The 25547-nt window shown below is 43.7% G+C and overlaps 2 protein-coding genes and 2 long non-coding RNA genes across 5 annotated transcripts in view; 2 read left to right on the forward strand and 2 right to left on the reverse strand.

Annotated features, from left to right (window-relative positions):
* Positions 1-206: 206 nt before the first annotated feature.
* PCNA (proliferating cell nuclear antigen) lies at positions 207-6030 on the reverse strand. Its single transcript, XM_017662345.3, has 6 exons — positions 5647-6030; positions 4728-4825; positions 4518-4585; positions 3627-3821; positions 1563-1686; positions 207-1472 (listed from the first exon to the last, which is right to left on the reverse strand). The coding sequence occupies exons 1-6, from the start codon at positions 5865-5867 to the stop codon at positions 1393-1395; spliced, it is 786 nt and encodes a 261-aa protein (XP_017517834.1). The 5' UTR covers positions 5868-6030; the 3' UTR covers positions 207-1392.
* LOC118972266 (uncharacterized) lies at positions 6026-8584 on the forward strand. The gene is made up of 2 exons (XR_005061135.2): positions 6026-6421; positions 8148-8584. It is a non-coding gene; the product is annotated as an uncharacterized lncRNA (long non-coding RNA).
* A 2463-nt stretch (positions 8585-11047) lies between these two features.
* On the reverse strand, positions 11048-13659 carry LOC140849527 (uncharacterized). Its single transcript, XR_012131518.1, has 2 exons — positions 11774-13659; positions 11048-11295 (listed from the first exon to the last, which is right to left on the reverse strand). It is a non-coding gene; the product is annotated as an uncharacterized lncRNA (long non-coding RNA).
* A 251-nt stretch (positions 13660-13910) lies between these two features.
* Positions 13911-25547, forward strand: part of CDS2 (CDP-diacylglycerol synthase 2) — a 69142-nt gene continuing 57505 nt past the window's right edge. The window contains exon 1 of one of the 2 annotated variants that reach the window (XM_017662343.3): positions 13911-14162. In XM_017662343.3, the coding sequence (XP_017517832.2) occupies positions 14106-14162 (57 nt within the window). In that variant the 5' untranslated portion in view covers positions 13911-14105. Of the gene's footprint in view, positions 14163-25376; positions 25499-25547 lie in introns of those variants that run through there. The other variant, XM_073236891.1, reaches the window with a different exon arrangement.

Below are 25547 nucleotides of genomic sequence, written 5' to 3' on the forward strand. Positions count from 1 at the left end.
CCCGGTGGACCGAGCTACCAGGTGGGTCTCCCACTCATGGCCCCGAGCAGCCATTCTTCCCTGGGAGCACGCCACCGTCTCTGCTGGTCAGTACCCCACAACTCTTCTAGATTATCCGCACAATCTTGTGCTTCAGTTTCCCTCTCGTCATCAGGCCTTGCCCCAGTAACAGGCCCACCTCACAAGGACATTTGCTGCACACGAAGCACTTTAACACGTCAGGTTTATTAAGGTATAACTTACAGTAAAATACAAGTGGATGAGTTTTGACAAATGTGTACATTCTTGGAACCATCACCAGTCTAGATAAAGCATGTTCACCCCAGAAAGTTTCACCAGGCCCTTTTGCAATCAATCTCCTTCCCCACCCCCAGACACACAGAAGGTAATGAAGTTACCCCACTGGATATAGTGAGTTAAAATGTCCAATTATAACTCAGTCCAGGTACTACAACAAAGAAACCAGCCATTTAATCCAAGCACAAAATACACTAGGAAAAAGGACTAAACCAATTCTCAATAACCCTGTAGCATAATTACTAGAACCCTTTAAACACTCTTGTCTTTACATTCTTGGTTGAAGTCAACATCCATGGAATTTAAGCCATCTTCATCTTTTGAGGGAGTCCCAAAAAAGGCTGAGACCAGAGAAATTATTTTTGCCTCAACATACTCATTGGGCCCTATCACAGATCTAAAACTTCCAAGATTCTTGTAAAAGGCTCCCTAGTCTACAGAAACACTGCCCTTTAACAGTGGGTCCATTAAGCTTCTGAAAAAAATGTGAGTCTTTTGCTAACAAGAATGACAAAAGTGAACTGTGTAGGATTTGTTCTTGTCTCCCCTGTCCATTTCTTGGGCTCAAGTGATAAAAGCAAAATGTTTGGCAAATAAATCCCAAAAACTATCTTATCACCTACTGTATGTGGAAAACTTTCCATTGTTGTTCCTAATATATTTAAGTGGGATGTTCTAAACTAGAAAAATAAGCACATTTACAAAAGAGGGTAGCTTGAACTGTGTCTTTCCTAAGATTCTTGCAACAATAGTCATGGTCCAAATAAAGGCACTGTCCTGTGATGTTTGAAATTCAAATAACTTTTATTTAAATTCTTAAAACTGCATTTAGAGTCAAAACCTTTTTGTTATAAAAATCTTAAGTATTTCTAGTTAAGGCAAAAGTACTTCTAGGTTAACAAGACCAGATTTGACTTGGGACTTTAGTCTTTAAACAAAAGAAGAGAGAGAAAAAATACGTTATTTACAGAAAACAGTATCTACATATGTACTCGGAGGTACAAATTTGATGACAGAAGAGACGTAAGTACATGCCGGCACCTCAGAAGCAGTTCTCAAAGAGCTTAATTCTATTTCCTTGGATTTTAAGAATGCCTAAGATCCATCTTCATCTTCAATCTTGGGAGCCAAGTAGTACTTTAAATGTCCCATATCAGCAATTTTATACTCTACAACTGAAAAAAGACAGGAACATGGTTAGTTACTGAGAATGACCACATAAACGACTCCTGCAAAAATAAGATAGAAGAAATGTATTCTCTTACCAAGGGGTACATCTGCAGACATACTGAGTGTTACTGTAGGAGAGAGTGGAGTGGCTTTTGTAAAGAAGTTCAGGTACCTCAGTGCAAAAGTTAACTGAACTGGTTCATTCATCTCTATGGTAACCTATGGGAAAAAATAAGATTCATCAGTTACAAAACATCAAGAAAGTTTAATACTCATTTGAAAACCAAAATAAACCTTTTCTGTTACTCTGGAGTGTGGTATGAAAACTAATTTTGAAGACTGGTAGTAAATCAAGAGTCAATAATTTAGCCTGCATTTCATTTATGAATTTTATATCAACCATATTGTGTGGTAAGACTCTTTATGGGAACATTGCTAATAAACAAATCAGTTAATAAATGAAGGAATGAAATATATTAATAGATTCTGGCAAACTCTAATGGCTTAATGATTCTAGACAATTATTTTGGCTGCTAAAATAAGATATCCTCATGTTTCCTACTAGACTATAGTAGGTCATTATGAAGTATTCTTGCTTTCCTATCCCCCCAATTAAGAAAACACCCTGAATATCATCAAGTTTCTAGAGCTATAGCTACCTGCCTATAGGAAACACGGAGTAGAAGAACATATTGACATAAAGGATACAATTGGCAAAACCCAGGCTTCGGGAAACTCAATGACAAATGACTTGGTTTTATTAACAAGTAAGTTAGTTGCAGTGGAGAGGGGAAAGAATGTGAAAAGATAGGAAAAAATTCAAGTGGCCTATCAATGAATTGCAATGTAAAGACTTTAATAAATCTTGATTCAAAACAAACTTCTGAGATAACCAAGGACATAGGAACAATAAAAAATTTCTTAATATCAAATATCTTTGATATTGTAAAATGTTTATACTTTAGGTAGTACCAAAATATTTATGGATAAATTAACATTTGAGATTAAAATAACGGTTGGCAGGGGGTGAAATATAATTTAGGAGAGATAAAAAACTCAGAAATTAGCCTCTGGACTTTTGTTACTGTTTTTTTTTGGCTTTATTTAAACTGAGTTTTACCTTCATTTAAACTGAGGGTTGACTACTCATGCAAAAGGACAAAAAAACATCCAATGCTGACCAAAAACTTACAATATACCAAACACTATGCCTAGCACTTTGAATGTTACTATATTTAATCCCAATAACCCTATGAGGTTAGGACTTTTGTCTTTGATTTACAGTTAACTGACATTTGTTCACAGGGTAGCAATTAGATTTTTTAATTTTAGTACTATTACTAAGTACTAGTTTATAAATAAGGATCTTTAAAAAAGCACTTGATTACAGGAAAACCTTAATTTAAGGAGATTTAGGAATTACAGTGGTTTTTTTCCCCCTAAATGAGGGTTTCTAGGCCCCCCTTTGAATCTACCATGCAGAAATATAAGGTCTACATAAGAGCTCCTAACAGCTAGACTTTTATCCCTAAGTAGATCCTTCTGTTAATTTGCTGTGCTCAATAGAGCATTTCCTATGCTCAGTTACTTGGTAAAAGCAGAGTAAATTCCTCCAGTAAGCTAGATGCTACCTTCCCAATCCTATCCGTAGCATATGTGTTCTGTGGTTTATAAAGTAAGCTCTGAATCTGCATTCCCCTCTCACAAACTGTAAATTAGATGGCACTTATAAATCACCTGCAGATTTCAGTAGTATCTTTCAGTTCTCACAAAGTAGTCACTTTGAAATGCAATTTTATTTTTCTTTAGTTTAATTTTAGCAATTATCTTGTTATAGACTGTCTCTCTCCCCCCCCACCCCCCAAAATTTATGTTAAAACTGAATCCCCAATGTGAAAGTATTTAGAGGTGGGGCCTTTGGGAGAAGCTCTCATGCAGGTTCCACCAGGTTAAGGCTGCTGTGAACTAAAAGCAGGTCCTAACCAGACACTGAATCTTCCAGCTTCCTAGCCTCCACAACTGTGATAAATTAATTTCCATTGTTTATAAGCCACTCAGCCTATAGTACTTGTTAAGCAGTCCGGACAGACTAAGACATAACCTAATATTAATAGTTTCAATTCTCTTCAAACTATTTTGCTTACTTAAAAAGTACTTACAGCTTCCTCCTCTTTATCGACATTACTTGTTTGTGACAACTTAATATTTCCATTTCCAAGTTCTCCACTTGCAGAAAATTTAACTCCATCTTTTGCACAGGAAATTACAACAGCATCTCCAATATGACTGAGATCTCGGCATATACGTGCAAATTCACCAGAAGGCATCTTTACTACACAGCTATACTCCTGTTCCTATAAAACAAACAAGCATTTAAAGGTCAATTGCTAGAAATTAAAGACTTGGCACCCTCACTTTCTGAAGAATCAGCATCTACACAGAACTCAGAGTTTAAGATTTTCTGATTACTTTAAAATATCACTGCGTAATTTCCAACCACTCAAAAAATACATGCAATATAAAAGGAATATAACAATCACACTAAGAAAACAAATTAGAGCTAAAGCCTGTAATAATACACTATCCAGGGAACAAGAGCCTCTCCCTAATCATTTCCAGGGTTAAATCAAGAAGACATTAGGGTATGGCATACAAAACATGATGGGTGTGCAAGCAGGTTGGTCCAACTGCTTTCCCAAACACAAGATACATGTTATTTAAAAAATACCAACACCTCTTTGATGTTGATAAAACTAACCTTAATGAATTTCTGCTAACATAGCCTAAAAATCCCTTAATAAAAAGGATGGTGGAGGTTAATGCAAATTCATACTTGGTAGCAATGAATTCAACCGGTGATCCATTTCAGGATAAAGGAGTTTAACAAAATGACAAATATGCCAGTCTAAATACTAAAACCTCACTTTGAAACATGCATCAGCAGATATATAGAAAAACTTGGTAGGAATTCAGCTTTAAATTAATTAACATATCTTATGTAATTACCATAACTATACAGTTATGCACAATCAGAAAATTTTGATACTCACTGGAATTCCAAGTTGTTCAACATCTAAATCCATTAATTTCATTTCATAATCTGAAACCTTTTCTTGATCTACCAAAAGAAAGTATTGAAGAAAAACACGTTGTTTATAATGATGTAAATTTTACACCCATCACAAAATTTTTCACAGCTCTTGAGAAATACGGGTATTGCATTTTAATTTTCTCTAACTCAGTAAAAGGGTATGACTTACTTGGAGCTTCAAATACTAATGCCAAGGTGTCTGCATTATCTTCAGCCCTTAGTGTAATGATGTCTTCATTGCCAGCACATTTCAGTATTTTGGACATGCTAGAACACAGAAGACACATGTTTTAACATCAACACCATCTTCTCAAGATCGTTAGATTTTTAACGCAATTAAAACAAGGGATTACCATTTTTACCAACTGGACGGTCTGCCGAATGAATTGGGTAAACGTACTGCAGGATTTGAGTCCAACGTAGTAATACTTAAATTAAAAAGCCCACACCTTGCCACAAGCAATTTCACTTTTAGATGTATATAAAAGAGCCGTATTGTATGAATTGCAGATCCCTGTGGTGGGTGCAGTAAGTTACTGGGCCTGGACGATCACTTAAAAAAAATCTAGTATACCTTTTAAAACACACTTCATTAGTACGGGTAAATGTTTCTCATAAGCTTTAAATATGTGTAGGTACTGTACAGGTAGTTACTGAAAAGTTGAAAGCCACTGCCCTGGAGAACTGTTTCCTCAAATCTGAGAACTTAAGAGTGCCCTCTGTAACCCTGCGAAAGACCAGAAACGTATTACTCCGTAGGTTGGGTGACAGAACCGGGCACCAGTGGTGCCCGCACTTAATGACCGTAGAGCTGTGCAAGTCATTCGCGGGCACGGTCGAGAAGACCGTCATTTTCCCGCCACCACCGCTTTGTGACTTTGGCGCGGAAAGATCCGGTTCGCGCCGCAGTCAGCGCGGGCTTTCCGAAACGCGCGCTCCGCTGGGTCCCGCCCTCCGGCGTCGCAGGCCAATGAGGAGGTGCCGATGGTCCATGCCAGCCAATGAGGGCCCCGGCTCAGAGGCGCTCCCGCCAAGATCCGGAGGTGGGGGTGGGCGAGGGACCCGCTCCCTGCTGCCCTGTAGCTCACCTGGTGAGGTTCACTCCCATGGCCAAGTTGCGGTCGCAGCGGTACGTGTCGAATCCCTCGGACCGCAAGGTGAGCTGCACCAGGGAGACGTGGGATGAGTCCATGCTCTGCAGGTTCACGCCGCTCGAGCTGATGTCCCAACAGGCCTCGTTGATGAGGTCCTTCAGTGCCTCCAGCACCTTCTTCAGGATGGAGCCCTGGACCAGACGCGCCTCGAACATGGTGGCGGAGTCGCAACAACGCGGCTACAGACAGGAATAAGGAATAGTGTAGCCGGCTTTGGCGTCACAAGATGAAGACGAGAGCCTGAGACCGAAGATCACAAACAGCCCGCTGCGCCGGCAACTGTTTAGTACCGCTGCGTCTGCGAGCGCGCGCGCTCAGCCCCTGCGCGCCCTGTGGAGACGTCACCACGCTGTTCCGCCCACTGGTTGGGCGGAGAGACTCCAGGGCCAATCGCGTCCCAGATCCTAGAGAGGCCCGCCCCCTCAGGACATCCATTGGAGAATGCGAGTGTGGGGGGCAGGAGGGTGGCTCCTCTGCGGGGCTGGCGAACCAGCTTAGGGCGGGAGTCCCAAGCTTTTTCGTTCCGGCTTCCAAGCTTGGAACTTGTCCGGGCATCTCGTAAAGACAGGTCCCCGACCGAGGTCGTTGAGCTACAATTTTGTGCTTCCTCAATCTTCCGCGTCAGGAGTAGAAAGTTTCTAGACACGAAAGTGAAAGTGAAACGCAAAATCCAGCCATCAAGAGGAAAAGCCGCCTTGGAACCTGAAGAGTACGACTGCTTTGAACTTTACACTATTTTTACTATTGTAGAAGTGACGCTCCTAAAAGTAAAAATGATAAAGCGGTGTACAGTTACGATTTTAAAGACGTTATTTCGGCTCCCACATAATTTCTTAAAACACCCTCCACATACACACTATACAGCTTTCTAAATTTTTAATACGAACGTTTTTAAAAAGGGGTCATTACCGTAAACATTTCTGCAAAGTACTTAATAAACTTTAATTTTATGCCATCTTTTCTGTCAACACCTCTTAAAAAGGTGACATTCTATGTATGTATCTTAATTGACCAATTGTAGTTACAAGCACCTTTGGGCGCTTGGTGATTTTTGTGAGGTCAACTCCTTGAAGTAGTTTTTCTTGGGCGGGAAGAGCATATGCATTAAATTTTTGATAGATGTTGCAAAATTGACAATTGATTGCCAAAAGATTGCAATTTCCCTTCCAGCCGAGACTATGAATGAGCATACTCATTTCCTGTATTTTCCTAGCTATAGATATTAGCAATGTTTTTAAATCGTGCTCATTTGTGTGAAAATTTAAATTTGCATATGAAAAAATTGTTACAGGTTGATATCCTTCATGTATTTCCTGACTTTTGCATGTTAATATTTTAAAATTAAACCTAATGGTTAAAAGGAACACTATCATTTCTCTATTAGATATGTCTCCCATTTGTTACTGCTTTTTTGCTTTGATTGCAGCATTTCACTTCAGTTCCATTTGGTGCCTTATCTTGGTCTGTAGAATTCTTTAGTTTTTCTACCATATATCTAGGTCTGGATTTACTTTTATTTATCTTGTTCAGGAAATTTTGTATCCCCAAATCAGAAGATTCATGTAATTGCATCAAGTCTAGAGTATTCTGAACCATTATGGCTTCAAATATTGCCTTTCCCTACTCTAATCTCTCTGGCAATTCTATTAAATATATCTATTTCATTGAATTTAAGATACCTTCAATTGTCAGATGTACAGTTGTTTTATGTGGCTCAAGAAAGAAAATAAAATATCAAACTGTTAGGAAGAAAGATACACTTGAGCAGCCGGGAAAGGGGAAGGTAAGTTCAAGGAAAAAACTGCCCAAACTATGCCCATGTAGGGGAGTACCATGCGAAGACTACAAAGGCTTTGCAGAGAAATAAATTCTTAGCCTACTGGGACCAGGCCATACTGGTCCCAATCTGATCCCAATGTGGACGCAATGGAACGACACTAAGAACTGCCCCAAACACACCGCACTGATGCTGGGGTTCTTGTTTGAGGAGGAACTTAGCAAACGCCCAAGGTAGGAGAGCCAGGACAGCGGCTTTTATTTAGAAATAAAGTGAGAGGGCAGAGCACCTGGCTCTTGCCAGGAGTGGACCAGAGAGCCCCGGGGTAGTTCGTTGTCTAGGGGATTTATAGGCAGTTGAGGATTTTGGGGAATTGATAAAGGATTTAGGGTGTGGACTTGTTAAAAGTGGCCTTAGGATGTTTGTCCTTGATGAGATATTAAAACCCTTTTAGCATGCTAAAGTGAATCTTACATGTGATTACAAACAATCAGCATAATAAAAACATGGGCTACTTTCCTTTATCTGGGGAGTATCAACTGATCTCACTGAAGAATGACTCTAGAGCTTAATGTTTAACACAAGAGTTTTGGTAGGGGATTTCCTTGCATGTAGTTACATTGCTCTGACTGTAAGTGTCTTGCCCTGCTTTTTCCAGAGGCCCTCACCCTATTCTAACTACACCCACGGTCCCTGTCTCAGCATCATGGAAAAGCCATGAGCACCGTAAGGCTGGAGGCATTGGAGGGAGAAGGGCGAGGACAATGCAGGCGGAGCAGAGATGGCACCAAGTAGCTCTGTGCTGTATGGGGAAGGAACGAACAGCTCTTCCTGGATTCCAGTCCCATGACGTGCTGACAAACTCCTGATGCAGACCCCCTCCATCCGGAAGGAGGAGACCTCTTGCTATCCATCACCCGACCCTGAGTCAGTAAAAATTCCCCACCTACCTCTAGCACGGCCCACTTCCCCCTCCCTTCCCCGTTCTCTTAAAAACTCCCTGCCTCCCCTCCTGGACGCGACTTCCCTGGCATGTGATAGCCAGACCGGAGGACCTCACTCAGAAATTGCGCTCAAATAAATTGCCTGGCCCTTTGTTGCCTCTGGTCGCCTGCTTATTTCGGCTAGAATTTATCTTACAAGCACTGAGAGGGATGGCTGTATAGCTGGACCTGTCAATCAAATAACCCTACCTTGTCAGTCAAAGAGGCGCCTCCTAGCCTGATTGTAGTATAAGGGCTTCCCACTTAAAGGATGGAGCCCTTTAACCTTGACTCTGGCCCACTCCACTCTTGGAATGTATTTAAATAAAACTTCCACTCTGCTTCGCTGTTGTATCTGGGCCTTTCAGTTCTTTGTTTTGGCGGGGACAAGGAGAAAAAACTGGACCGCAGTGAAACTGTCACACAATGAGTTATTTAGAATTTCAGTTTTGTAATAATCAAAAACTTTTAGACTTTGAAGGTAAAGAAAAAAAACAACTTGTATTATGTATTGCTTTTGTGCATATGTGAAATATATATATAAATAAAATAGTTTAAGGCATTCCTAACATTATATTCAGTTTCCCACTCAGTTGCTGTCATGTAACATCATATTATGTTGTCAAGGGTGTTGATGATGGAGCACTCTCAGTACTATTCTATCATCTTTGGAACTTCCAAGTCTCTTCCACCCACTTGTACATTTTTTAATTAAAAAATTTTTAAATACAATTTATTTAAACTAAAAGAAAAAATAAAAACCCAGTTCATCCATTTCTCCCCCCTCCCCACTCCCTGCCCCTGGCAACCACCAATCTATTTTCTATCTATGAGCTGGTTTTTTGTTTTCATTTTTGTTTTTGTTTTAGCTTCCACATATAAGAGCAGTCATAAGGTATTTTGTCTTTCTTAGTCTGACTTATCATAATGCTCTCAAGGTCCATCTATATTGTCACAATGGCAAGATTTCATTCTTTTTTATGGTTGAATAATATTCCTTGGATATTGTACATCTTCTTTATCCATTCATCCATGGAGAGACACTTAGCTTATTTCCATATCTTGGCTATTGTAAATAATGCTGCAGTGAACGGGTGTGCAGATATCTTTTGGAGTTAAGTGTTTTCATTTTCTTCGGTTAAGTCCCCAGAGGTGAAATTGCTGGATCACATGGTAGTTCTGTTTTTAATTTTTTGAGGACCCTCCATACTGTTTTCCATAGTAGCTGAACAAGTTTACATTCCCACCAACAGCACCTTTTCTCCACATCCTTGCCAATCTGTTATTTCTTGTCATTTTGATACTGGCCATTCTAATTGGTGTGAGGCAATATCTCATAGTGGTTCTGATTTGCATTTCCATGATGATTGGTGATATTGAGCTTTTTTAATATACTTGTTGGCCCTCTGTATGTCTTCTTTGGAAACATGTCTATTCAGATCTTCTACCTGCTTTACATCAGATTATTTTTTTGCTATTGAGGTAAGTACTTTATGTATTTTGGATATTAGCCCTTTGTCAGATAAATGCTTTGCAATTACTTTCTCCCATTCAGTAGAATGCCTTTTCATTTTGTTGGTGGTTTCCCATTTGTAAATTTTGATACTGACACTTTTTTGCTTTCTGTGATCAACTATCCTTTTGCATATATTTTAATATCAAAACATAACAGTTTCATCTATTTGTGAGTATTTTCCTTTCTTAGGTCTTTTAGAGTGTCCAGTCCTTTGCAAGATAGGGAATATGTTCATTCCTCCAGCAAGGAACATTTGCTTCACTTATAAAAAATGTATGCTCTGCTACCCTATTTCTGTGGTCTCTGTCTACATAATAACATTTTGGTTTAATGCCAAATCAAAGTGCCATCTATTTGAAGACATTTTAAATGACAATTAAGCTCCACTCATGTGGTACCCACAATGAACATGATTAGTTGAAATGAGGACATATGAATGGCTATAACCTAGGTCAGAGACAGCCTCTCCAAGGAAACAGAATTTTACCTGAGATGCTAGCTGTTTGAAAAGTGGAAGAAAGAGTATTCTAGGCTGAAAAAATAGCATGTTTAAAAAGTATAGCATTCTTAGAAGCTGTTCAGATAAGAGTTTGTTTTAGAATTCAAAAATTTTTTTGAATTCAAAGTTCACTGAATTCCTGCTCAGCATAGGGCAGATCCCTTGCCAACTCCTAAAGCCAGGGTCACCTGGTGTCCAGTGTCTGCTTGATTGCATGGCATGGGAACTAAGCCCATACCATCCTGGAATTGGGGGAAACCTCAGAGCACTGATTGAAGTAAGACTATGTTCTGAGAACTTCCCAAAGGCAAAGAAAGGAGACTTTTGGGCAGACTACTAAAGAGCAGGATCATATAGCTGCAATCTCATCCAGGTCACCCAGGTGACAGGAACTTGCAAGCTCAAATCAGAGATCTCAGTAGCCCTTCCCTACTGGTCTGAAGTAGAAGAGAGAAAGAGGTAAGACTATTGTTTAAATCTAGAAAACTGAATGAAGTAGTGAAGTAACAAAGACGTCATGAGGAAAGGTGAAAGGAAAGGAGCGACACACAGCAGCAATCCATCGGAGAATTCCGCTTTATTAGGGAAAGGTGCTGGGTTATATAGGAAGGGGCATGGGGTGATTGTGGTGTTACTTCTACGGGGCTGGTGGCTATTGGCTAGGTGCTGGGAGTGGGAGGGGGGAGAGAGTTGACTGGTCTTCAGGTGGCGCCGTCGGGAACCGAGGACTCAGAAGAGAAGCCGGAAGTTTGCCATCTTACTGGTGGGGGCCCTTCAAAAGGCATCTCTTTTTAAGCTCCCCACAGTCCTGGAAGAGTGTGGAGACAAAACATAATAAGCTGAGCAGTAAGGTTTTATTTCAGGCAAAGTACACACTTTCAGAAAGGGGAGTGTGGGCAACCTCAGAGAAGAGGTGCACTTAAAGGCTTAGGATTCATGTTTTTAAAAATGATTTCAACAATGGGGCAACGGACCAAGGGAGTTTAGGCTTGACATGATGTCTTTCTCTGGTGAGAGATCTTGTATCACCATACATAGCCAGTCCTCTAAATATTCTGTAAGATAAACTTAATACAAGGAATTTAATGATCCTGTTGTCTTCCAAGTTACTGGTTAACCTCAAGCAGTGGGGACATATCATTTAAGACTGCTTGTCCTGCCTGAAGATATGGTTGGTTGTTGGCTAATTGTCATAAAATGTTATGTCTTATTTCCTAATTCCCTGGTTTTTGAAAAGTGGAATCTTAGCCTTAAGATGGAGTGCCTCCTGTTTTTAGTATACATACCTCGGCATTTTTCATCATGGTCAGGAAAAGTTAATCATGATGCTTGTTCCATGTTTCTGTTCCACGTCACAATTGATGCCAGGGTTTTTGTTTGCAGAGTCGAAGAATGAACTTCACAAACATTCAAGGTAGGAGATAAAGCAAGAGGACAGAACTCCTGGCTGAGGCCAGGAGGGGACAAGAAAGTCCCAGGGTGTTGTGTTGTCTAGGGGTTTTACAGGCGGTTGAGAGACAAAGGGCTAGGGATGTACACCTGCTAAGTGGTCCCAAGATGTTTATCTTTGAAGAGACATTAAGTTTCTTATTAGTCTTCCTGGTTATTTACAAGAAATTTACTGCTCTGATTTCCTCCCAGGATAACTGCTTCCTGGTCTGGGAGCATATCACTCCAGACTGCCTGCTTTGCTCCCAAGGTGGGCTGAGTTATTGTCTGTTTGTTGAAGAGCATGTTAAGAAACTTACTTTTTAACTAATTGAGTTTAAAGATGCAATCTTATTTTCAAGATGGAATCCTTCCTGTTTGTTTTGGGCTTGCTTGTTAAATTGCCCAGGTGGCAAATCACTTGACTAGGGCTGGAGGAAGAAAAGCAGCACCTGGGTAAAGTCAGAAAAATAAGCTGAGCCCCCCAGCAGGCCAATCAAATCCCACAATGGATTCTCTTGCTTGGTCTTTTTCCAGAGGCCCCCACCCTACTCTGACTACACCCATGGTCCCTGCCTCACAATGACATTAGTCAAAATGGTGCCCACACACTAAATCTCTTTGGATTAAGTTTTAAAATCACCATCAGCATGTTATTTACTTTTATAAATAACATTAAAACAAAAGACAAAACACCAAAGAAAAGCTTTCTCTAAATAAATTATGGTTTGAAGAGAGTGGTCTGTTTCTCCAAAAAACAAGTATTTGTGCAAAGTTTTTAATAGGAAGCAAAGCATACTGAATTCTGTGTTTTCAATACCTATTTTGCTGCTACTCTAAAGCACTGTTACAGGAACTTGGGAATATACTCTTATAGAAATAAAGAGAATATAATGGTTTTCTCAGAATTATCACAACTTTCCCACAAACCCTCAGCTCAGGTCAAATTTGGTAATACTAAAGTACAACTCCTATGTATTCAAGTTTCACTCCTTGTTAAATTACAATATGCTTAAGAGAAGGGACCCCATTTTATGCTTGCTTATATGACAGAAGGCAGTGCTTGAAGAAAACAAGTATTAACAGTTTAGGAAGGTGGGAAGAAAATATAGTGATTAGTGTAGGCTTTGGTAACAGATTTGTGTTCTAACTCCCTGTGGGCACTTTCTAGCCGTGAGACCTTAGGTAAATCATTTTCTTTTAGGAGAAACTGAATTCATTCTACAAGTGCTTAGAATATGTCTGGTACAAAGAGGATTCAGCTGTGAGCTAGGTAGACAGTATTCCTATCCAAAAAAGTCAACAGGGGAGAAGACAGAAGAGGAATCTGAAAAATTGTGTAAGATAATTTTAACTTCCAAGTGTTATAAGGATTAAATTTTATAAACGATTACTTAGTTCAGGGCCTTGCACATAATTGTGCTCAATAAATACTAGAGACATCTAGGTGGAGCAACGGGCCGAAGTTTGGGTTTAAATCACTTCTTTATAACATGATACCCTTCTTACACAAGAGGGCTCCCCAGGCCTTTCTGCTCAGGGCTTGACAAATGTCTTTTTATATGTGTGAGGGAACAGCACTTGCTAATGAGGCCACGAAGTCGAGAGCAGAGAGCAGCAGGGGACCCAGCACCTCTGGGTAGCCTCGTCTCATGCTCCGCAATCCGTTATGGCTAGTGACCCAGGGCGCCAGCACCCGCCACACGCAGTCAGGCCGGAGCTCCTATTGGCTCGTCTCCCTCGGAACGCACGCCTTTTCCCGCCCCCTCACGCGGCTATCCAATGCACGTCTTTCCACTGCTTTCCACCCCGTTCCCCACAGCCCCGCCTCTCTGGCAGATTCGCCCCATTGGTGGATCTCCGGAGCCGGGATGGCGGCGGTACGCGTGCGCGCTCACTGTCGGGCCATCCTGCCGTGAGAAGCTAACTGGCCGAGGCTGGAGGAAGCTGGCCGAGGCTGGAGGAGGTCGACCTCGCTACGCTCGGGTGAAAGGGCTGCGGGGCTGGGTGGGGCCGAGTTCCAGGACTGACGCCCGGGGCTGCCGTTAGTGCTGCGAGTCGCTGCGGAGCCGCGCGCCGCTCAAGGCGGGGCGGGGCCGGCCCAGCGGCGTTCGCGCGTGCCCGCGCTGTGGTGCCCGCCCCGGCTGGAGCGCTCCTTGCCTGCGGCGACGTCGCACCGGTGTCTCCAGCATGACCGAGCTGAGGCAGAGGGCGGCCCGCGAGCCGGATGCAGCGCCCGAGGATAAGGTAGCGGCGGTGTCGGGCTGGGAGCGGAGGGTCCTCGGGTGCGGGGCCGCGGAGCGCGCGTCTGAGGTCAGCGGCTCGCAATCCTGGGACTCGGATGTGGGGGTGGTATCTCGGGGCGCGGGAAGGAGCGCGCGGCGACGGGGGCTTGAGCACGGCCGCCTACCTTGCAGGGCTGGCTGGGGGTCCGCGTCCAGTCCTCCTCCCCGGGGCCTTTCTGGGTGTGAATACTTCGAGAACCCCTCAGAGCTTTCTCTGGCGACTCCTCTGAGCTCGACTTAGGTTCTTCGCTCCCCTTTACAGTGTTATCCTTTGGGGAAGATTATCAAGACAAGACTGGGATTTGCCTCTTAGGACGTTTAAAGCCGTTCTTGAAAATTAAATGCGTTGGCTTTGAGCAGAGAAGTCTCTTGACTTGTGGAGTCAGCCGGTGTCGGAAAGTATACTCAGTAGATGGGCTTGTTTCCTGCTTCAAGTGTGGGCATTGATGGGGTAGAGGAGGAGGGTAAAAAGGCCGTCATGGCGGGGACGCAGCTGGTTGGGGGGGTGGGGGTGACAGATGAGGGGAGCAGACTCCTTTCGCTGAAGTGAAAGGTTTGTGTAGGGGAGTTGAAGATGGAAAGTGGTTGTATTACTGTGAATGACAGCCAGGGTTGGGACTTTGTGGTACTATTTTGAGCCTTGAATTAGCAGTGGTCAGGAGCAGTGTATTTGGTAAATTGACCTGGTGGTGATGTGCAGAATGGGCTACGGGAGTCCGAACCAGCATGAAAGAGACTGGGTAACTCGGGCGTTGCCAGTGCAGCACCTGCTGCTATTTTCTTTGGACCACATGTTGCTTTAAAAAACCGGAAGATTTCACCTACCAGTCTGAATTTCTTGCCTGTTTGGATAATTGGAAGATCTGCCATCACATTCCCAGCTGATGAACAAACGTTTGGCTGGAGCTGAGATGAACAGCCGTCCCCTCCAGTGTCTCTACACGAGGCCCACTATAACCATATATGTGGCTTGCAGATTTGATAACTGGAGGGAAGAGACATACAGAGACATCAGGAAGGATGAAATCACAAGATGGTGACAGGGAGGCAGTGGAGCAGGTAAACTAGGAGGAATGTTTTGGGTGAAAGAGAATGGGGTGTTAAAACAACTTCTTTGTTGTTCCTATTGATGATGGATCATCCAAGGTAGACTCTCCGTATTGGTTTTTAGAATAAATTCTGGAGAAAATCTAGGGTTTCAGCACAAGTTCAGGAGTTGCTTGCCAGAGGCAAGGTACCTTGAAATCTCTAATCTCCCCATTAAACATTGTGGTTGAGCTTGAAAGAACTCTGTCCACATCCTGCATGTGCTAGTTGGTCAGTGTTCAGATGTTTGGAGGTTATGTAGCCCTAATTAAGGGTGAAACACCAGACTTGATGTTAATGGGACTTCGTGGGCCTAGAAGGTGTGAGAAGAGGTAGAAAAAAGAAGGCTAGCTAGTGGGTTGTATTTTTGAAAAACTATTTTACCCGTAAAAACAAAGCAGAGTCACATGCACAGAAGAACCCCATGGGATTATGAGGTGAAATAAAAATTTTAACCTCCCTACCCGACTTCTTGGGTCCAATCCCAGAGAAAAGTACCAGTTAATTCTTATATACTTTCTCATTCCATTTTTTAGGTAGGGTAGGCATGAGGAGCTGTCCAGCTAAGGGTGACTTAATTTTTTACAACTGCTCTTAAACCATTTATATAATGACAGAATGCCTGGGGGGTTGAAGTCCACTGAGTGCTGCTCCCTAAAACACAGCAGCTACTGCATTCTTTTAGAAGCCTGATGTCATCCACTAGCCCTGAGCAAGACCCTTAGCTCTTCACCCCATTACTCAGTATCTCTGAAATAATCGTGTATGGTATATTTTTAATAAGATATGTTTTAAGAACTGCAAAATACTTTTATTTGCCCTTGATGAATGTATATAGTGAAGTTTTAAAAATGTTGATTCATTCGATTTCATACTTTGAAAAACCTACTTCCAGCATTCTGGCTTTGCCAATATTCTTGTGTGAGAACTTGAGCAAATTAGAAATAATAAAACAAGGATATCTTTTTAGGGAAATTAATTGATAAATAAGAACTTTGTTATTTCATAGTAGAACTCAGAAAACAGTATCAGGTGAACTCATTAAAAGAAGTAGAAAAAATTTGGAATATTCTTTAAAATGATACAGCTGCTTAAATGTGGCAGAATTGTAGATAAACAGCTTCAGAATGATCTGGTGAATGTTTATTATTAAAGTCAGAAGGTATTTTGTTATATTTAGCATCTTAGAATGGAATTTTCAGAGCCAATTGCTAATAAAGGAAATGTTTCCCTCTGGGAACTGTGCTTACAATTTTAAAGTCCCAAAGCACAGTATTGTTGCCAAACTTGGAATTTAAGCTTTGGGAATAATTCTCTTCCTGCCCAACCATGTTTTTCCAATGGAGTTTAGGAAAGAAAAGGATGAAACATGGGTCAAAAGATTGGCATCTTAAAATGTATCATTGGCTTGACATTTCAGTAAACTTTGTTACTGAAGGTTAGAGAGAAGTTTCTGGGGTTTTCTGCTGAACTTTGGTGCTGGAGTGCTATTTAAATTAGAACTTTTACTTGTCCTAAGGCTTCCTTTCTAGATGGATGAAACCAGTTTGGGGAGGAAATAATAACATCATTTAGAAAGGGGAGTTTAAATTTTAACTGAAGACAGTGGTTAAAAAGCAGGGGCATAACAGTCAGTCAGATCCATCTTGAGCCTGGGCTCTGACACTTACAGTTGAGTAACTGAGCAAATCACTTGATTTGTGTAAAAGCCTCAGTTTGACCATCTCGAAATGGGGACTAATAAAATAGCAAGTGCTTCAAAGGATATTCAGGTGGGTTAAATGAGTATGCATGTTACATGGTAGGGCAGGAACTGTCACATTGTAATAATGTGTTAGCTAATTCCTTCTGCTTGAACTACAGTATTACAGCAAAAACTTTAATATTCACCTTCCATCCTTGGAATATGATTACATCTTCAAGTTAGAAGTGTTTGGAGTCATCTTTTCCTGCTTGACACCTTTTAAGCAAAGTGGTACAGACAGGAATTGGCCTTTTGTGACCTATATTTTTCATTTCATTTTCTTACTGAATTTTTCAGTGCTCAGAATCACAGTTAGCTTTGGCTGCAGAAGGAGCATTGCTGTATGCAATTATCTTCCCTTCATAGCCCTAGCTATAATACATTTTAGGACAATGGTGAAAAATTAAAAGTGGTTTTCTGATAGACAAGAATGAGCTAGTGAAATAATAAAATTTTTCTCTTAAGTGCTATAACTACTTCAGATGTAGGAGAAATGCTTTCAGAAAGAATTTTTTACATTAAGAAATACTTTGAGTATTGAAGAAAAATTGGGAAACCTTAACTATTCTTCTCAGACTTGAGTAGGGAGGGAATAATAATATTGATTTGTTATATGACCCACCATTTTTTTATTAAAGTATCATTGATATACAGTCATACGAAGGTGTCACATGAGCAACATTGTGCTTACTACATTCACCCATATTATTGAGTCCCCCTCCACACACCATTGCAGTCACTGTCCATCAGCCTAGTCAGATGCTATAGAGCCACTACTTATCTTTTCTGTGCTAGACTGTTTTCCCCGTGACCCCCTACATTATGTGTGTCGATCATAATGACCCTTAATCCCCTTATCCCTCCCTCCCCACCCACCCTCTCTTACTCCCTTTCTTTTGGTAACTGCTAGTTCCTTCTTGGAGTGTGTGAGTCAGCTGCTGTTTGTTCCTTCAGTTTTGCTTTATTGTTATACTCCCCAAATCAGTGAAATCATTTGGTACTTGTCTTTATCCGCCTGGTTTATTTCACTGAGCATAATACCCTCTAGCTCCATCCATGTTGTTGCAAATGGTAGGATTTGTTTTCTTCTTATGGCTGAATAATATTCTTTTGTGTATATGTACTACATCTTTATCCATTTATCTATTGATGGACACTTAGGTTGCTTCCATATCTTAGCTATAGTAAATAGTGCTGCGATAAACATAGGGGTGCATATGTCTTTCTGAATCTGTGGTCTTGTTTTCCTCAGGTAAATTCCTAAGAGTGGAATTCCTGGGTCAAATAGTATTTCTATTTTTAGTTTTTTCAGGAACCTCCATATTGCTTTCCACAATGATTAAACTAATTTATATTCCCACCAACAGTGTAGGAGGGTTCCCCTTTTCTCCGCATCCTCGCCACCATTTGTTGTTGCTTGTCTTTTGGATGTTGGCCATCCTAACTTGTGTGAGGTGATATCTCACTGTGGTTTTAATTTGCATTTCCATGATAATTAGTGATGTGGAGCATCTTTTCATGTGCCTGTTGGTCATCTGAATTTCTTTGGAGAAGTGTCTGTTCAGATCCTCTGCCCATTTTTTAATCAGGTTATTTGCTTTTTGGGTGTTGAGGCTTGTGAGTTCTTTATATATTTTAGATGTTAACCCTTGTATATGACCCACCATTTTGTTTATTTTCATATTGATCAAGCAGTCTAATTTTATTTTAAAAATTCATTTGCTTTCTGATATATAACTACTTAAAATTAGGTTTTTTTTAAAAAGCTAATTTTGTTTAAAATGTCTTGTGTTTGTACAAATTTGTGACATTTCCTTAGAAGAATTTACATCTCTTTAAAATGTTAAATTGCTCTCATTGTGAAAGGAAAGGAGCGACACATAGCAGCAATTCACCGGAGAGTTCCGCTTTATTAGGGAAAGGTGCTGGGTTATATAGGAAGGGGTATGAATTGATTGAGGTGTCACTTCTACGGGGCTGTTGGCTGTTGGCTAGGTGCTGGGATTGGGAGGGGAGCGAGAGGTGATTGGGCTTCAGGTAGCGCCGGCGGGAACCGAGGACCCCGAAGAGAAGCCGGAAGTTTGCCATCTTACTGGTGGGGGCCCTTCATTCCCCTCTTTCTCCTCTGGTGTTGTGGACGTTGCTTTCTCTCTGGCTGCTTCCTGCTGAACAGGGGCGGAGAAGGGAGTGAGGGCTTGAGGATTGGGAGGAAAGGGTTGATAGGACTCCCCACAGTAAGGATGAGTAGATGTGGACTTCTTCAGGTTTGGAAATCAATGAAGTTTCCCTGTAACCATAGGTTGAGGGCCTGTTGATTCCAATGGTGCCAAGAGGATATGGGTGTCAGGAGCCAGGCGTCTACAGCCATTGTTTCCAGGAACAGTTTCCAGCGGGGAGAGGGGTCCATCTCAGTGTGTGGCGAGGAGGTCACGTGAGGGTGAGGGATCTTCTGTGGCCAGAAGCTGGTAGTTCCTGAGTAAAAGCTGGTTGAAAGCTTGATTAGAGATTTTTCCGACTTGGCATTTGATGAACTTTATTATACAGGGTAAGAAGAGACAGGCGAGAAGAATGATTATAATGGGGCCTGCAATGGGCCAGAGCCAGGTGAGGAGGGGGTTTGTTAGTATTGAAGAGAATGGGTTGGAACTGGAAGCAGAGTGGAGGCTGGAGGCAAGGTCGGTGAGTTTGGTGATGTCAGTTTCTACAATGCCGGATTCGTTGATGTAATAGCAGCACTATTCCCAGAGGAAGACACAGGTGCCGCCCTTCTCGGCTGTAAGCAGATCTAGGGCCCGCCGGTTTTGAAGGGTGACTTTAGCTAGCAAAGTGACCTGTCTTTGGAGAGAGGCTAGGGAATTGGCAGTGGATGTCAGGGCTCCCTCAAGTTTGGCGTTGAGATCTCTAACTGCCTATAGAGAGTGACCCAAGGCTTCTCTCGAAAACCCTGCCCCAATGGCTGAGGTGATCAAAGAGCTACTGACCATGATGGGAAGGAAAGCGGCTCTTTTTGTGCGCAAGGGCAAGGGAGGTTGGAGCTCAAGAAATTCTGCCATGCTGTAAAGTGTTAACTGTGGGATTAGGGTGACGAGAATGCAGGGTGTATCGGAGTTGAGAGGCAATGAGTTGAAAAGACTGCCATTACACCAAAAGAAGTGTCCCGGTTGCGTAAAAGTCTTAGAGTTGGAGGTAGGGGTGTAGATAGAGAGGCAGTGAAATGCGCTGGAGGGGGGTGGAGTTGGGCCTACACAGTGGTGGATGGTGAGATTATCTGCGTATTCTGGTTCCCATAGGGGTATGTCTGCCAGGGGGCAGAGGGGTTGTCCTTCTGCATGGAAAGAGTAGTTGGAAATACTGAGGGGCACGGCGGCCAGCAGTGGGCGCTGTAGTGATGCGCACAAGAAACAAATTGACGGTGTTGAGGGTGTGGTTGAGAAAGATGGTGTCTTGAATGAGCTGTAACCAAGAGTAGGAGGAATAAGAAGATGAAGAGGCGCCGTCAAGAGTTTGGATAATGACTTCCTCGGAATGTCTGATATCTGATGCAACTTGAGAGATCTGGGAGTGAGAGGGAACATACTCTCGAGAGATATGAAGGGTACCGTGGGGGGTCGAGGACCCCTTGTAGTAAACTGAGGCTGTTACTCCAGCAGCCCATCGAGAGTTCCAGGAATCTGGGATTGATAAGGAGAATGAGCCGTTGGGATATTTCATGAAACGGTTGGAGGAGTAATACTGTGGGTACTGGAAGTTACCCATGTAGTGAATGGTGCAAGACCAGTAGGGACATCGCCTGTAGGTGTCTGCCTATCGCCTGCAATAGGCTTGTTTTTGGTCATAGAGGCAGCAGAGGTAGGGAGAATAAGGGTAGCTGCTAGTGAACACTTCAGTGGAGGGAGGAAAGTGGAGGTATAAAGGCTCAGAGCAGCTTTTCAGAGGGCAGTCTGGTGTGGCAATGAGGGCAGTAACTTTTGTTTGATGCTGTGTGTAAGTCTGTCTGACTTTGAATCACCATACAAAGGAGGCTGGGGTGGCGGGGAAGACAATAGGAATGAGGAGAAAAAGCAAGAGAGCAGTAAAGGAGGAAAAAGTCATGATTCGGGTATGGATGGCAAAGGGGGTGAACGGGATTTTGGAGGAAAGAGGACAGTAAGGTCAGGAGTCTGGAGGGAGGGAGAGTCTGTAAACTTTTGTAGGTTAAGAGATCTTTTAGGTGATGTGGGTACAGAATGGTAAGGGGCGCCCTGAATGTCAGTTTATGAGCTTCTTTCTGCAAGAGCTGTCCAGTGGCTAATGCTCGTAGGCAGGGGGCCCATCCCCGAACTGTGGGGTCTAATTGCTTGGAGAGATAAGCTACTGGGGCAAAGGATGGGCCATAATATTGGCTTAGGACTCCTAGAGCTTGACTGGACCTCTCATGAATGTATAATGAGAAGGGCTTCGACAAATCAGGAAGATGGAGAGCTGGGGCTTCCACAAGGGCTTGACAGAGCTTAATGAAGGAGTGTCGGGGCGAGGAGGATAATGGTTTTTTAGGGGGGGCTCTTGCTGAGGTCGTATAGGGGTCTTGCCAACAGGGATCAGGGAGAAGTTAGGGATTTACGCTCTAAAATATCTAGCCAGGCTTAGAAAGGAAAGGATTTCTGTCTTGGTTTTGGGAATGGGCAGGTCAGAGAGGAGCCATTTTCTGTCTAAGGTAATGGACTTTCTTTGTTGAGGTAGAAGGAATCTGAGGTAAGTGACAGGAGGGGAAGAGATTTGAGCTTTGACGGGGGATACTCGATAACTCTGGACGCTAGAAGGTTAAGTAGGGAGGCAGTGTCAAGTTGAGACTGTTCTCACGAGAGACTGCAGAGTAGAAGATTGTCCATGTATTATAATAAGGTGGACTTGGAGTGATCATGATGAAACTGTTTGAGGTCCTGAGCTAGGACCTGTCTAAAAATATGGGGACTATCTCGGAAGCTTTGTGGCAAAACTGTACAAGTGAGTTGTTCAGAATGTCTTGTGTATGGGTCTGTCCAGGTGAAGATGAAAAAATCTTGGGAGCAGGGGCTTAGAGGGATAGAAAAATGGGTCCTTGAGATCTAGGACTGAGAATTGGGAAGCTGAGGCAGGGATCTGCAATAAAAGGCTGTATGGATTTGGAACTAAGGGATGGATAGGGACAATGGCTATGTTGATGAGGCAAAGGTCTTGGACAAGGTGGAAAGATCTGTTGGTTTTTTTAACAGCTAATATGGGGGTATTAAATGGGGAGTGAGTGGGTCTGAGGTAATTTTTGTTTAAGAGATCTTGAATGATGGGTTGGAGGCCTATGAGGGCTGAAGTGGTTAGGGGGTATTGGGCCTGACAGATATACTGAGAGGGGTCACGTAATTTGATAGAGGCATGGGGACATAGGGCCACGGAGGGGCTTGTAATGTCCTAAACTTGGGGATTTACAGGGTGTATGAGGGCAGAACCGGAGCTTTCATTTGGTAGAGGGGGGTCGTTGGCTATGAGGGCCATCAGAAAGGGAGTACTGGGGGCTGTGGGAGTGGATATAGTTATGGAAACATGGAGGAGGGAAAGGATGTTCCACCTTAGTAAAGGGATGGGACACTGGGGCATAACCAGGAAGGAGTGGGAGAAAGGTATGGGATTGTCTTGGATTGTGCATAAAGAGGGGGGGGGTTTAATGGGAAAATGTGTTTACCTCTTAACCCTGACTATAGGAGTAATGGTAGGCATGGTAGGGCCCCGGTATCCTCGCAAGACTGAGAAGGTGGCTCCTGTGTCTAGGAGGAAGGAGATGGGGCGACCGTCTACTGTTAATGTAACCCTGGGCTCTTGTTTGGTGATGGAAATGGTCGGGCGAGAAGCCCCCGGGCCCCATCAATCTTCTTCTGCCAGCCCTACTACGGCGGGCTTAGGATGGGGGTTGTTCGTCCAGCCTCTCTTTCGGGTGATTGGGCAATCAGACCCCCAGTGGCCCTTTTTGTGGCATCTGGGCATGGGGTGGTAGGAGATCTGGGGAAGGGGCACGCCCTTGACCAATGTCCCTCTTTTCCACACTTGAAACAAGCTCCTGGGGGGGGCTTGTTTGTAGAGGGGCGCCCAGGTTGTGGTTTTATCAGCTGGGCCAACATTTGGAAATTGGCCTGATCAGCCTTTTGTTTACGGCGTTCTTTCTCCTCCTCCCGCTTATGGAAGACTTTAAAGGCCACTGTTAGGATCTCAGTCTGTGGGGTAGCGGGGCCCTGTTCTAACTTTTTGAGTTTAGCTTTAATGTCGGGGTAGCCTTGAGCTAGGAAGTATGTCATAAGGACATGTCTTCCTTCAGGTGTTTCTGGGTCCAGGCTGGTATACTGTAATAGGGCTTGAGTGAGTCTGTCTAAGAACTCGGAGGGGATTTCGTCTCTCTTTTGAATTATGTCTTGGAGCTTTTGAAAATTGACTACTTTACAAGCTGCCTTTTTCAGACCTGCTATTAAGCAGGAGGCAAAAATATCTCGAGAGCGGAGACTCATGGCGGTGTTATAATCTCAGTGTGGGTCTTGTTTGGGGACAGCAGTGGGGCCAGGGGGATAGGTGGGGTCAGTCCTGTGGGTTTCGGTAGCCTGCGTTTGGGCGAAGTCTCAAACTCGTTTATGCTCTTCAGGGAGGAGAGTATTGGCCAGGAGCATGAAAATGTCATGATGTGTGAGGCTGTAAGACTGGAGGGTCTATTGAAACTCCCTGATGTATGTCATGGGATCAGTGGAAAAGGAACTTAGGCGTTTCTCTAGTTGGGCTAAATCTCTTAAGGAGAAAGGGATGTGAACGCGCACGATGCCTTCGGATCCTGCTACTTCCAGGAGGGGGGCGATAATTTTGGGAGGTTCTCGGGACTGAGTCTGAGGGGGACTGAAGGGTTCTGGCTCAGTCTGTGGGGGAGTGACGCGGTCTAGCCGTGCCTAGTCGAGCAGGTCCTGAAGTGCAGAAGAGGGGCAGAGAAAATAAAGAAAGATAGAATCGGACCCACATGTCGCCAGCTAGCAGCTCAGCTGCTTACTTCTGCCGCTCTAGTTGGGCTTGAACTCATGACTCTTGAGTCCCATGCTCTACTAACTGAGCTGCAGCAGGGCTCTAGTTAATTGCTTATGGAATGCGTAAACAGAATGTTCTTTGTTCTCCATTCCTGCCACATCCGCAAGTGGGGGAAGGGCATATTTAGAAGCAGGGGCAGTGTTTCTACACATCTTCAAGGTCTCCCTATTTTCAGAGTGAGGAGTCTTGGCAAGATATGTTTTTGTGGACAGATAACTTCTAAGGACTGCACCGGTTGTTCTCTAGCTTGTGCTTTCCCATGCTGCGTTCAGACATGGGGGAAGGTGCTTTCCCATTCTCCCTACAAACATGTGAGAAGACAAAGGCGGTCCCTAACAGGGGAGAAACAGGTGATGAGGGCAAAGACAGACGAGGCCCCTGGGACCTAGTTAAAGAGGGGCTGAAAGGCTCAGGCTTAATCTGCAGGGAATGAAGGTGGAGGAGGTGAGATGGGGGAGGAGATGGTTGGGGAGGAAGGGAGAAGGGCTGTTGTAGGAGAAGAAGGGGAAGGGAGTGAAGGGGAGGCTTCTGCGGGGGCGGCGGCTTGCAGGCTAGAACTTGGGAGGGGGCGGGGAGAGGAGGAGGCGGAAAGCTTCCATATAGGGAATCTCCTTCCATTTTTTCAGGCGCTGGCAGTAGTTAAAAAGATCGCGAGTGATGTTAGGATCAAGAGTTCCCCCTGTGGGCCATTGGTTGTTATTGTCTAGGGGGTATGTCGGCCAATCTTGGGAGCAATATTTATGGAGAAGTTTTGGTTTTATATCAGGCATCAGGGAGGGGGTAGCCAGATGCTTAAGCAGGCATTCAAGAGGTGAACTTTCAGGGAGGGATGAGGAGGCCCCCATGGCTAAAGGACAGAGAAGGAGACAAACAGGGGAAGACGAACGGAGATCCTCGGACCGGAGGCAGACGGCAAGGAGACAAAGGGCGTCCCCGATGATCCTTGGTGGTCTGCGGAAACTCGTTTATGAGTCGGAATTTCTTGGGAAGTGTGGGTCGTCACCCAGACTTCCCTAAGAAGGCAGAGTGCTGGAGTCACGAGGTACCTAGCACTAGGTGTTTTCGGCAGACAGAACAGATTTCAGAGGACGGAACAGAAGAAGGAGGGGGCGGGGAAAGGGAGCGTTCTCATCCGCAAAGGAGTCACCTTGTTTACGGCTGTTGGAGGCGGGGCCTGAGATTCTGCCGCACCCGTGAAGGCCTGAGGCAGGGATTTATGGCTTTCGGAGGAGGGGCCTGAGGGTCCGCCGCAGCCGTGAAGGCCTGAGGCAGGGAGAGTTTCCTCCTCATCTCCGAGCGTCGGGACCTTGCCGGACGATCACGGTCAATGGCACTGCGATAGCTCGGGGAAGAGTGGCCCACTCCGGGGGGAAAACTTACCTAAAGGCCAGAGAGGAGTGGTGAGTGTGAGGAGCCAGCGCCGGAAAAAGAGGACGAGGGCAAGCTGCT

This window comes from Manis javanica, chromosome 5, assembly GCF_040802235.1.
Source record: "Manis javanica isolate MJ-LG chromosome 5, MJ_LKY, whole genome shotgun sequence".
Lineage (NCBI taxonomy): Eukaryota > Metazoa > Chordata > Mammalia > Pholidota > Manidae > Manis > Manis javanica.